Raw genomic sequence first — 12519 nt, 5'->3', positions numbered from 1 at the left:
TATTTTCCACTCTGAGAAAATCTGGTGTTTGGGGAATATTTTCACACTGTCAGAAGTTATTTGTTATATCATCCTAAACGTCAGACATCTTTGCCATGAAAGTGCATAAAAGTTACTAACTCAGTCACAAGTCAGATTGTTGGAAAGAAGAATGGTATTTGTTCAATTCACACAGTGATGTGTTGGGTCAAATCTGAATCGAGCATATTTGCTATGAATGAACCATTCAGTCCATCAGGGGTAGGAAGTGTCGGGTATCAGAGCTACTGAAAACAATGCAGAGAAGTGCTCTTTTTTTTTAAGTTTGGAAAATATTCTAGTTTGGGAAGAGGGAGAAAGGGAAAGTTTGATTTTAAAAACTTGGCTCACATGTGTATGATGGTCAACAAGTCCAAAATCCACAGCACAGGCTACTAAGCAGGATGGTCAGGAAAGACTTGCTGTCGTGATCATGAGTTTGGATTTTGGGGAATAGGCTGGAAGACCGGAAACTCCGGCAGGATTCCTAAATTGTAGTCTTGAGGCAGAATTCCTTTTTCTCTGGAATTTCTTTTCTTTTCACTAAGGGAAACCTTAGTGTTTGCTCGTAAGGCCTTCAAGTTACTGGCTGAGGCTGACTCACAGTAGCAAGGGTAATCTCTTTTACTTAAAGTCAAAAGACTGTAAGTATTAATCACATCTACAAAGTACTTTCACAATGACAAGTGTTTTACTAAACAATTAGCTCTGGTTATGTGAAGGAAACATGAAGCAAATCAAGCCAAATTCAGGCAGTGACGTATTATCCTTTTGAGACCCTACAAATTAGTTTTCCAGACACTCCTTTTGTCCTTGGGGAATAAGAACCTACTTGTTTTAGATGACAGTCGGTGTACTAAAGAAGCTTTTGAAAAATCAGGTAGCTAGGCAGATGAAATTCAAGTATTATTCCCGTGTTTCTTTCATTTCTTCAGCTTATCTGTCTATTGATTTGTTGGGTAATGTAATTTCATTTATAGTTGTTATACACATTATTCACTCTGTTGTCTCTATTTTTAGATACAGAAGTTTGGTGATCCAAATGGGGTTGTTCAGTTTGCTCCTGAGTCTTTATCTGAGAAGATCTATTCAGAGCCATTGGCTCTGGAAGGGCCCCTGATTATTACTTTCTTTGTCAAAAGAGTCAAGGGCATTTTTGGAGAAATTACGGTAACGTGTTTCATTTGATTTTTAAGTAGTGTAACAATTTGCCTAACAAATGTGGTTGTGAAGGACAGAGAACTGTGTTCTGGTAAAAGTTTTAGAAGTGACATGAGTGAGTTGCAGACAGGTTGAGAAGATTCATTTCAGTACCTTTGGGTTCTCCAGACAACACAAACCTCTCTTTCTAGATTCAGTTACACTTAAGAGTGAAAAGATCTTCCTCACAGTTAATCATGAAGAGTATATGACTGAACTATTTTGTATTTCCTTGTTTGCTATAACATTTAACTTTTCCTCCTTCAGTCCCTCAATGATTTTTGTAAATTGCTTAATATCTTCCTCAGGGCTTTATTTTCTCAGTATAGATTTATTGGTTTACCAGCTGTTTTTTAGCAGGTTGCATTTGCGTGTATATTGACATAGAATGTTTGGAAATGTTTTTGTAAATCATTGAGATATCTGTCTGACAGATCAAGGTTATTTGTTTGCTGGCAGAAATATATCTTTATGGATTACAAAATATCTTCATGGATTTAACCCTTTTCCTGTATTGTAGATTAACTGATACTTCCTCAGTGGAAGCTTTTTGGTTAGGAGCCCAAAAATTCTTGGAAAATAATTTTTTAATTCTTGAAATCTTGTTGATACTCCCTTTTTGTTAAAAGGAAACAAAAACAAATTACAATATAAAGCATCAGATTATCTACTCACTTTTTACCTTCAAGTATTGTCTGTGGTTCAGATACCTATCAAATATGTATTCGGACCTTTTGAAGGTATTTGTGGAACTGCCTTTTTTTTTAAAGATTTTTAAAATTAATTTATTCATGAGAGGCACAGAGAGAGAGAGAGAGAGGCAGAAATACAGGCAGAGGGAGAAGCACGCTCTCTATGGGGAGCCTGATGTGGGACTGATCCCTGGACCTGGGAGCACGCCCTGAACCAAAGCCAGATGCTCAATAGCTGAGCCATCCAGGCATCCCTGGAACTGCCATTCTAAAGTTAATTTTGCTTTGCTTTATCTCTTCAAAGTATGCTATTATTTCAGAAGTAGGTGAAGTGAGATTTTGTAATCTATTGTCCTACAAATTGCATACATTAGCCTGAAAGAGTTCATATACTTTTGTGATGCTAATGTCATTCCTGCATACTTTCTAAACTATTTGGGGCTTTGAATATAATGACAATTAGAATTTATTTTTTGTATATTATAGAGGAAAAATAAAGGATTTTGATTCAATATAATGAATTATGTGACTTTGTTGGATTTTTTTCCTTTTATTTTAGGTTTACTGGGAAATAAGCAGTGAGTTCAATATTACAGGAGACTTTCTTTCAACAAAAGGATTTTTCACTATTGCTGATGGAGAGAGTGAAATGAGCTTTGATGTTCATTTGCTACCAGACGACACACCTGAGATAGAAGAAGATTATGTGATCCGGCTTGTTTCTGTAGAGGGAGGAGCAGAACTCGATCCAGAACAGTGCATCACACGGTTTTCTGTTTCTGCAAATGATGACCCACATGGAGTATTTGCTCTGTATTCAGATTACCAGTCAATCTTTATTGGGCAAAACCTTAGTAGATTTATCCAAATTAATATAACCCGGCTTGCTGGAACATTTGGAGATGTTGCTGTTGGATTTCGAATCTCATCTGACCAAAAGGAGCAGCCAGTTGTTACTGAAAATGCAGAGAGGCAACTGGTAGTCAAAGATGGTGCCAGATACAAAGTGGACATGGTGCCAGTGAGGAGTCAGGTTTGTATCATTTCTTCTGTCTCCTGATCATTCCAACAAAACTCCTTCATGATCAGCTTATATTCTTACTGAGATATTTAAATGTAATCATAGAAATGCATAATAATTATTGGATGATACATGTGCAGATTATAAATGAGTTAAGTATATTCCCATTTAGAGATAACATATTTTTGTCTCAATGGTATCAGGCTCTTATGTATTACTTATGCCTATAACTCTGTATTCTTTTGAAAATTGACTCAATGCCCTGACCCTGTTGATTAATTTCTAACCTCCATTTCCTATTTCTGAAAATTTTCAAGGCTGGAATAAAGATTGCAAAACTGGGGAAATAAAAGACTGCAAAACTGGGGAAATAAAAGATTAATTTAGCCAGAATATGATTGTATTAAGTCTCATTTACAAATTAGTTTTTAAAAAAATGCAGTGTGCTTGAATTATGTACCTTGAAACATTTTCCCATATATATCTATCTAACATTCCCCTCTGAATGCATTCAGAAATTTAAAACTGTTAATGAATAGCAGAGGACATTCCTTTAGCTTCTCTAGGAATAACTTTGTATTATTCTATAGTGAGATTTCATTTGACCATAAGACATGCTACAGTGAAGATCTGATTATTCTGTTACTTTAGTAAGCGATGTGATGTGAATAGTATAAAACTATTATCATGTTGCATATGGGAAAACCAAAATATGTGATGTATATACTAGAGGGACTAAAACCCTTGATCTGCCTAACTCTCAGACCATGTCCTGTAGTGAATGGTGCCTGGACCATTTTGAAGGATGCTAATCCTCTAATTATTTCCTTTTCAAAGCTGAATGGTATACAGTTAACCTTGGAGCAACGCAGGTTGAACTGTGCAGATTCACTTTTACATGTGGGTTTGTTTTGGCAAATGCAGGACAGCACTATAAATGTATTTTCCCTTCCTTATGATTTTTTAAATAACATTTTCTTTTCTCTGACTTACTTTATTGTAAGAATACAGTAACATTAAAAAAAACTTCTAAAATATGTGTTAATCAACTGTGTTATAGGCTTCTGATCAGTGGTACGCTATTAGTAGTTAAGTTTTGGGGGAGTCAAAAGTTACACAGATATTTTTTTCCTTCTTACTAATATCTCAGTCTTCAAAGAGCAATGCAGTATATCTGGAGCATGAAGGAAAAAGGGAACTACGGAAAGAATCCTCCCCTTGATTTATGCACATGTCACACCTTAGCAGCCCAGTTAGTGAACTGCATGGGCGAAGGGTAGCTCTAGAGGACACGTGGAAGGCACATATTTGAAGTGAGGACACTGATTTATTTCTGTTTCCTTAGCACTTGATCTGTGAGTCATGTTCAGTGAATGTCACTTTGCAAAAATGAAGATTGATTGAATGAATGAAACACCTGTTGTCCTCGTGTTACAAAACATTTGAAACTATTACAGTACATATTTTGTACATTTGGAGGGCTTTGGTGTATGTTTAAGTACATTATATTTAAAAGAAGAACAGAGGGACTCCTGGGTAGCTCAGCAGTTGAGCATCTGCCTTCAGCTCAGGGCGTGATCCTGGGATTCCGGGATTGAGTCCCGCATTGGGCTCCCTGTGAGGAGCCTGCTTCTCCCTTTGCCTGAGTCTCTGACTCTCTTTCTGTGTCTCTCATGAATAAATAAAATCTTTAAAAATAATAAAAGAAGAACAGACTCCACAAAAATGGTTATTTTTATGTTTAATAAAGATGTATAGTGTTGTTAGTATTATCCAGGTTATGGGATAAATTGGGGGATTATCCATTATCTATAACAATGTTTCTATGGGAATATATTTTTTCAATTTCAGAAAAAGTTAGGGTAACATTAATTTTTAAATTATTGAGTTAGATTTGAAAACTTAAAAAATTGGTAATCTCTTTTGTTAGTAATTTTTACTTATCCAAAATATTCAAAGGTATCAGTTACCTGAATCGTTATCCATTTTGAGTAAATCTCATTGGAGTATTTAGTTACTCCCAATGAAGAAAAAAGTGAGTTTTGCTGATTTTAGGACCTGACTCTATCCCCCAGTGAGCTCTTTCATTCCTATAGTACATGATTCTATTACTAACACTGCTTCTGTGATTCTCATCATTCTCAAGGCCTTTGGGGACACATGGAGGATTTGCAAATTTGTGGTTTTTAGGTTCTATCACTCATCACCCCACGGTCTTCATACTGCTGATTTGTTTTTATAACCTGAGGGGAAAGGCATATATTGATGAAACTGTACAAAAGTACCCTGAGGCAGTGCGCTAATGACTCACATCAAATGTCAGTATTTTTCTCTGAAAATTATTTTTTTTTACTACTAAAAATGTCATTGATATTGTTTGTTTATAGGTCTTCCTATCCCTGGGCTCTAATTTCACCTTGCAGCTGGTGACTGCGATGCTTGTCAGTGGACGTTTCTACAGCATGCCAAAAATTCTCCAGGAAGCAAAATCTGCTGTCCTTCCTGTCCCTGAGAAAGCCGCCAATTCTCAGGTAATTGGTCCTCAGTGTGGGACCATCCAGGAACCACTAGAGGGCAGCTTTTCACAGCAAGGACTAAAAAGATTCTTAGACCTAAAATTTCTCAAAATTACTATTTCCTTAAATCAATATCAAAAGTAGACATTATGAATACATTATATGAAAATAATTTGCCAATTTTTGACATTTTCATTTTTGAAGATTTAGAAATTTTCTGTCCCATGGTGTCTGAATATAAGAATTTTTAAAATAATGGTCGCTTAGAATCAAAATCTCCAGGGTTTTTTTTAGGTTGTTTATATTGAATATTTAATATTGAGGTATTTTATGCTAAATAATTAAAATTAGAACAAAACATCAGTTAATGTTCCAGATTTTTTCATTTATTAATATTGTGATTATTTGTCTTTCATTTTTGAGACTCTTTTTACCATGGTAAGTTTGTGTTGGTGGAGATAAATGCTAGTGATGAAATCCTGTGACATGATTGCCCCTAAATGTTTGAATCTTCCACCAGAGTTCAATGTGGGAAAGATTGTTTCCTAATCATTTCATAAGTTCACAAAAGAACAAAGAATAACTTAAGGGCTTTACTTCCTCTGTAGGCCGTTTCTGTCAAAATGGGAGCAAGACAGGGCTGTTGTTTCTGTCTCATGGTAATGTGTGTATTTTTGAGACCATGATGAGTTAACATTGCATCATGTTCTTTCAGATGGGAGCTCCTTCAGCTTAAGGCAGGCCTAGTCCAGTATGTGGATGTGTAGTCTGCGTAAATGATAGCCAGGTCTGGCCAGAATCTTGTGTAATAGGAGCTTTGACCGTTAACGGTATGCTCTTCAGAAACTCCCTTCTGGGCTGCTTCTCCACAGGGAATGGATTTGCTTTGCTCCCTGAATGGAACTCATCAGCGTTAAAAATAACTGAGAATAGTGAGTTTTCTTTCTTCTGCATCTCATCTGTTCAAGAGGGAATGGAGGAATAGAACTTAGTAATATTTTGAAGTTTTGCTGTCTTCTTTTCACTCATATATAAATCATTATAAAAAAAGATTCCTTTCAACATGAACCGTTCATTCGGGATAGCAAAATATTCCTTACTCTTTGTCCATGCACATGATCACATGTATCACCGCAAAGGGAAAGATTGGGTCCAGTCATGATGTATTCCTTTCCTTGGTGGATGCTCTGTACTCCTTACCAGTATTTGTGTGTGTGTGTGTGTGTGTGTGTGTATGTGAGAGAGAGAGAGAGAGAGAGATGTAGCTAGGACACTTCAAACAGCCTCTAGCCATGTATCAAGAATTATCTTAGATATGCCAAAGGTTCAGACAATTGATAAGAAGAAGCCTCACTGTAGTAGGGAATCTAGACTGGTTTCAGGTTGAAGTTTCGTTTTTGTATTTCTTTTCTTTTTTTTTTCCTGTCTGTCACTCCAGAAGCTATCTTCACTTTTCTGCTACTTTCCATTCCAATTTAAAATGGAGAAAATGAGGGGCACCTGGGTGGTTCAGTCGTTTAAGCATTCAACTCTTGATTTCGGCTTAGGTCATGAATTCAGAGTTGTGGGATCTGACCCCACATGGAGCCTGCTTAAGGTTCTCTCCATCTCCCTCTGCCCCTCCTCCTCTTTCCCTTTCTCCCTCTTTTCTCCCTCTTTCTAGAAAAAAAGAAAGAAAAAAAAGAAAAGCTAAAAAAAGAAATGGGAAATCTAGTCTTAATATAGAACCGTCAGTCATATGGTATCCCAAATTATAGATATTAGGACCAAAAGAGGTAAACTGAGTTATGCAAGTCACAATATGAAGCCAGGAATCTAGTTTTATTTTTACTCATTGGCCAGAACTTATTTTATCTATAAATCATTTATAAATCACAGGGTTCCCTGAGAAAGTTACCCTTAAAACAAAATCTTACTTGATATGGATAAAAAGGCGTTTATTTTTAAAAAATCTTTGGATGTTGCTGATCCTCCAAAAAAAAAAAAAAAAAAAATTAAACTGAATCAAAGAGCTGAAAAGAACCATAATAGAAAATCTAGTTCATGGTGCTTATTTTATAAATGAAGATTTTATTATCATATCTTAGAAAGAAGTCAGATTTCAGTTACAGATAAACCAGGTTCTATAAAAACCCACAAACAAGTCATATTAAAATGCCATTTAAAAAAAAATAAAAAAATAAAATAAAATAAAATAAAATAAAATGCCATTTTTAATCTTTTGCTTTTATATAACCATAATTGCATTTATCTCTTTTTGGATATTATAAATTCAAAGGATTACATTTTGATAAAAAAAGATATAAACTATAACCAGAATTTTTAAAAGGGATAAATTTCCAAGTCTCAGATGTCATTTCATAATTGAATCTATTTTTTTTATTAGAGTTCAATTTGCCAACATTTAGCATAACACCCACTGCTCATCCCATCAAGTGCCCCCCTCAGTGCCCGTCATCCCGTCACCCTCACCCCCCGCCCACCTCTCTTTCCACCACCCCTTGTTCATTTCCCAGAGTTAGGAGTCTCTCATGTTCTGTCTCCCTTTCTGACATTTCCCACTCATTTTTTCTCCTTTCCTGTTTATTCCCTTTCACTATTTTTTATATTCCCCAAATGAATTAATCTATTTTAAAACAAGAAAATATGTTATGTAAACAAAGTTGGCTTTTAACTCACTCTTCAGAAAACAAGAAGCTTTAAGGAGAAACAAATATTCTAAGCATGTTTTTCCTCAGGTTGGATTTGAATCTACTGCTTTTCCACTCCTGGACATCACTGCAGGAACAAGCCAAGTTGTGATTTCCAGGAGAGGCACGTATGGCTCTCTCATGGTTGCCTGGGTGGCTGGATATGCTCCTGGATTAGAAATCCCCGAATTCATTGTTGTTGGCAACATGACCCCAAAACTAGGTGAGTTGTAGTTTTTCTAAGATCTACCCTGTAGAACATATAGATGTGTGATCGGCCGCTAATTTTCTTGGCTCATCCTTACTCTGGGTAGTAAACTGCTTGTTTTGTAATACAGTGCTCCCATATTTTAGTGATCAGAGTCCAGTCGAAAGTTGGAAACAGAGATTAGATAATGGACTCAATCTGGAAAGTCTCTGAGGGGCAAGTAAAACAAAGGGAGCATTTCAGAAGCAGTAATGGTGGTATATACAAATGCTTGAATCAGAAACCAACTTATATGAGAAAGGAAGGAGATTGAGTCACACAGTCTACTTGGTAAAAATGGGACTCTTTATTCAGTCAAATTAAAAACTCATATGTCACTTGGAAAAAGTGGTCACTAAGCAGACTACTCTGTTGATATACTAGGAGTTTGTTAAAAGTAGTTCTAAAAACCTATTTGGGCCCATACAATGATTTGAAAAGATATACCTTTGTATTCAGTTACATGTTTACCTGAATATTTCTGACAATAGAGCGGCTGTGGCTTCATCTTCTTTGTTTTTTAATTATACCATGAGCTCTGTGTCCATGAGATGCAAATGTTAGATGATGTGACCACTACTGTGCAAAATAGATAGAAATTGAAGGTGAAATTTTGATGGAGAGGCCTTCCTTTAAGTTTACTTACCCTCCTCCCCAACTTTTTAAATGTGTAACCTTTTGTGGACTGATATAAAATTTTGGAAAAGACTGTATTTTACTACATATTTAAGAGTTGAATCCCAATGTAAGAAATAATACCCTTCTCCTATTCCCTTTCAGGGAGCCTTTCATTTTCCCATGGAGAACAAAGTAAAGGAGTCCTACTGTGGACATTTCCCAGTCCTGGTCAGCCAGAGGCCTTTGTCATTCACCTCTCAGGAGTGCAGAGCAGTGCCCCTGGTGGGGCTCAACTTCGGTAAGACCAACTTGAGTTTCAACCAACAAAGTCTCTGAGGAATAATCTGGAATTTATCACTTGAAACAGAAGAAGACACAAGGATCACTTTGCTTGAAGCAGATGCAAAAACAGTTTTAGTGTAGAGCAACACATGGCCTGCATGCCAAAGATGCCACAGAGGGAGAGACTAAGTTTCATAGAGTCACCACCACTGTTTGCTTTTTTTTTTTTTTTAAGATTTTATTTATTTATTTATTTATTCATGAGAGACAGAGAGAGAGAGAGAGAGGCAGAGACACAGGCAGAGGGAGAAGCAGGATCTACACAGGGAGACTCAATCCCGGGACTCTGGGACCACACCCTGGGCCGAAGGCAGACGCCCAACCACTGAGCCACCCAGGCATCCCACATTGTTTGCTTTGAAGAGCATTCTCTCTGACCTCTCACTCAGTAGTGTTGGTCTGGAGTAACATCTCCAGTAAGAATCATGATGGCAAAGTCACCTATTACTAAAAGACTCTGTCTTTTAAGAATTTTCTGAAAAATACCTAATTTTCAATTAATAATAAGAATAGGCATTACAGGATTAATCTGACTTTACCAGTAGCTCTTCTGAGTTTAACTTAAATCAGTATATTTGCAGATATATGTGTCCCAGCCAAAAGCAATTTACTTTTCTCATACCTGGGATGGGTTTAGATTATAGTATGCCATTTAAAAAATGTTTGGCAAAAAAAAAAAAAAATGTTTGGCCACAGAATGTATTGCTGGGTAACAAATCTAAATGCCTTTAGCAACAGCAATAGTTAATAGTTTTATGGTACTTACCCTAGGCCAGACATCCCTTTAAGATATAGATAGATATAGATATAGATATAGATATAGACATAGATATAGATAAAATATAAAAGATATATATGTAGATATATATATATAAAATTCATGTGTACATATATAATTTATATTTGTTACATGTGTCTTATATATATTTTATGTGTATATACATATATATATGTTTACTGTTACTCTTCACAACACCCATATGACATGGTTACGATTATTAGTCCCATTAGAGAAAAAGAAACTCACTGGTAGATATATAGCAGACATAGCATCACATAGTTAATAAGATTGGGACTGTGATTTGAACCTAGGCCACTGGTCTACTGCCTGAGCTCTTAGCCACTATACTATGTGCTGAGTGATGGATGCTTGACACTAGAGAGTGATGGGCTCTGGTGTGTCCTGCCTAAAAGATTAAAAAAGCTGATTAAAAACAGATTTTAAAAAGCCTGTCAGCCAAAGAAAATACATCTGTGGCCTGAATTCTGTTGATGGGCCACCTGTATTAGCTCTCTGGCATAGCTATTAATTCCCAACAAAACTCCATAGGGAAAAGCTAAGGATAAATCACTGAATCATGGATGTTTCTTCAAATTCATATGTAAAACTTTAGCAACAGTTGTGTGAGAGAATACTTCCATTACTGGTCACCTGGAAGAAGCAAGGATTTTGCATCTAATATAGACAACTATTTCTATTTGGTAGATAAGAAATTCTGGCTGACATCCAAGGATCTTGATTTTTTTTGGCTCCCTGTGTACTGATCATAAGAGAGAGCCTGATATTTCAGATTCTTGAGAGAGCTTCTTTGGGATAAACTGGAGAAAGTGACTAGAGACCTATAAGCTTTTCACTGTGCTACAACTTGTCAGGGCTTGTCACCTACAATTGCAGCTTCTATTCTTAAATTTCGTGTGTTCTTGTATATGTATCAGTAAGTAAGTAGGGGGTTTTAGGGAATTTGAAAGGGCAAGACATTCTCATGAGAAGCACCTTAAATATCTGACAAATGAATCTCTACAATAGTATTCCTGGGTTGTTGTTTTTTTTATCATTTCTTTCATGTTTTTTTTTTTTTTTCCAGATCAGGTTTCACCTTTGCTGAAATTGAACCAATGGGAGTCTTTCAATTTTCCCCTAGTTCTAGAAATGTCATGGTGTCAGAGGATACAGAGATGATCAGATTATATGTCCAAAGACTATTTGGGTTCCATGGTGATCTTGTTAAAGTTTCCTATCAGACAGTTGCAGGAAGTGCAAAGCCCATGGAAGACTTTGAGCCTGTTCAGAATGGGGAACTACTCTTTCAAAAATTTCAACCTGAGGTTGATTTTGAAATAATCATTATTAATGACCAGCTTCCCGAGGAAGAAGAAATTTTTTACATTAATCTAACTTTAGTCGAATTTAAAGCATTGAAAAGGTTTGATGCCAGTTGGAGGCCACGCCTGAATCTAGATTTCAGCGTAGCATTGATCACAATTTTGGATCATGATGACCCGGCAGGAATGGGTATTTCTTTCCCTAAGACAACTGTGGCTGTAGCAGTTGACACAGCTCTCATTCCTGTAGAAACTGACTTCTCAACCATGTATCCTGACACAGTCAAGATGACAGCTGTTCCACAGCCCACCGAAATGGTTGCCATCATTACCGAGGCCACCGGTGTATCTGCCATCCCTGAGAAACTTGTCACCATTCCTGATACATCTACCTTGTCTGAGAAGCCTGATGTGGCCCTTATGACTGCAAATGTTTCCATCCATGGGACATTTAGTCTTGGGCCACCTATTGTTTATGTTGAAGAAGAGGCGGAAAATGGTACATTTAATACTGCAGAAATTCTTATCCGAAGAACTGGTGGGTCTACTGGCAATGTCAGTATAACAGTTAAAACTTTCGGTGAAAGATCTGCTCAGAAGGAAACAAATGCGTTGCCCTTTCATGATGTCGATGGAATTTCCAACCTAACGTGGGCAACTGAAGAAGAAGATTTTGAAGAACAAACTCTTACCCTTAAGTTTGTAGATGGAGAAAGAGAACGTAAAGTATTGGTTCATATTGTGGATGATGATGAGCCTGAGGGGCAAGAATTCTTCTACCTGTTTCTCACAGACCCTCAAGGTGGCGCACAGATCGTGAAGGGGAAGGATGACCATGGATTTGCAGCTTTTGCCAGGGTTGTTATTACAGGTATAGCTCTAGAGTAATGGAGGTAAAAATGTGTTCGTGCTACAGAATCTGTAATAATATTATTCTGTTTTAAATTTAATTTGAGAGCCTGAATTACCTGAATCACTCCTAGTTATTTATTAAAACATTGTTTTTTGTGGCACAGACCCATAACATGAACTCATGATATTGCTCTGAGGCACCAAGCTAGAATTTAATGCA

General features: G+C 36.6%; 1 protein-coding gene across 1 annotated transcript in view; it reads left to right on the top strand.

Annotated features, from left to right (window-relative positions):
* The window catches only part of ADGRV1 (adhesion G protein-coupled receptor V1), a 520471-nt gene that overhangs the window by 186629 nt on the left and 321323 nt on the right, over window positions 1-12519 (top strand). Inside the window, exons 69-74 of the mRNA XM_072791879.1 lie at window positions 1039-1188; window positions 2470-2943; window positions 5319-5462; window positions 8186-8360; window positions 9165-9300; window positions 11210-12318. Of these exons, the coding sequence (XP_072647980.1) occupies window positions 1039-1188; window positions 2470-2943; window positions 5319-5462; window positions 8186-8360; window positions 9165-9300; window positions 11210-12318 (2188 nt within the window). The remainder of the gene's footprint in view (window positions 1-1038; window positions 1189-2469; window positions 2944-5318; window positions 5463-8185; window positions 8361-9164; window positions 9301-11209; window positions 12319-12519) is intronic.

This window comes from Canis lupus, chromosome 2 (assembly GCF_048164855.1).
Source record: "Canis lupus baileyi chromosome 2, mCanLup2.hap1, whole genome shotgun sequence".
Taxonomy (NCBI): domain Eukaryota; kingdom Metazoa; phylum Chordata; class Mammalia; order Carnivora; family Canidae; genus Canis; species Canis lupus.
This window is presented reverse-complemented; position numbering and strand designations above follow the sequence as displayed.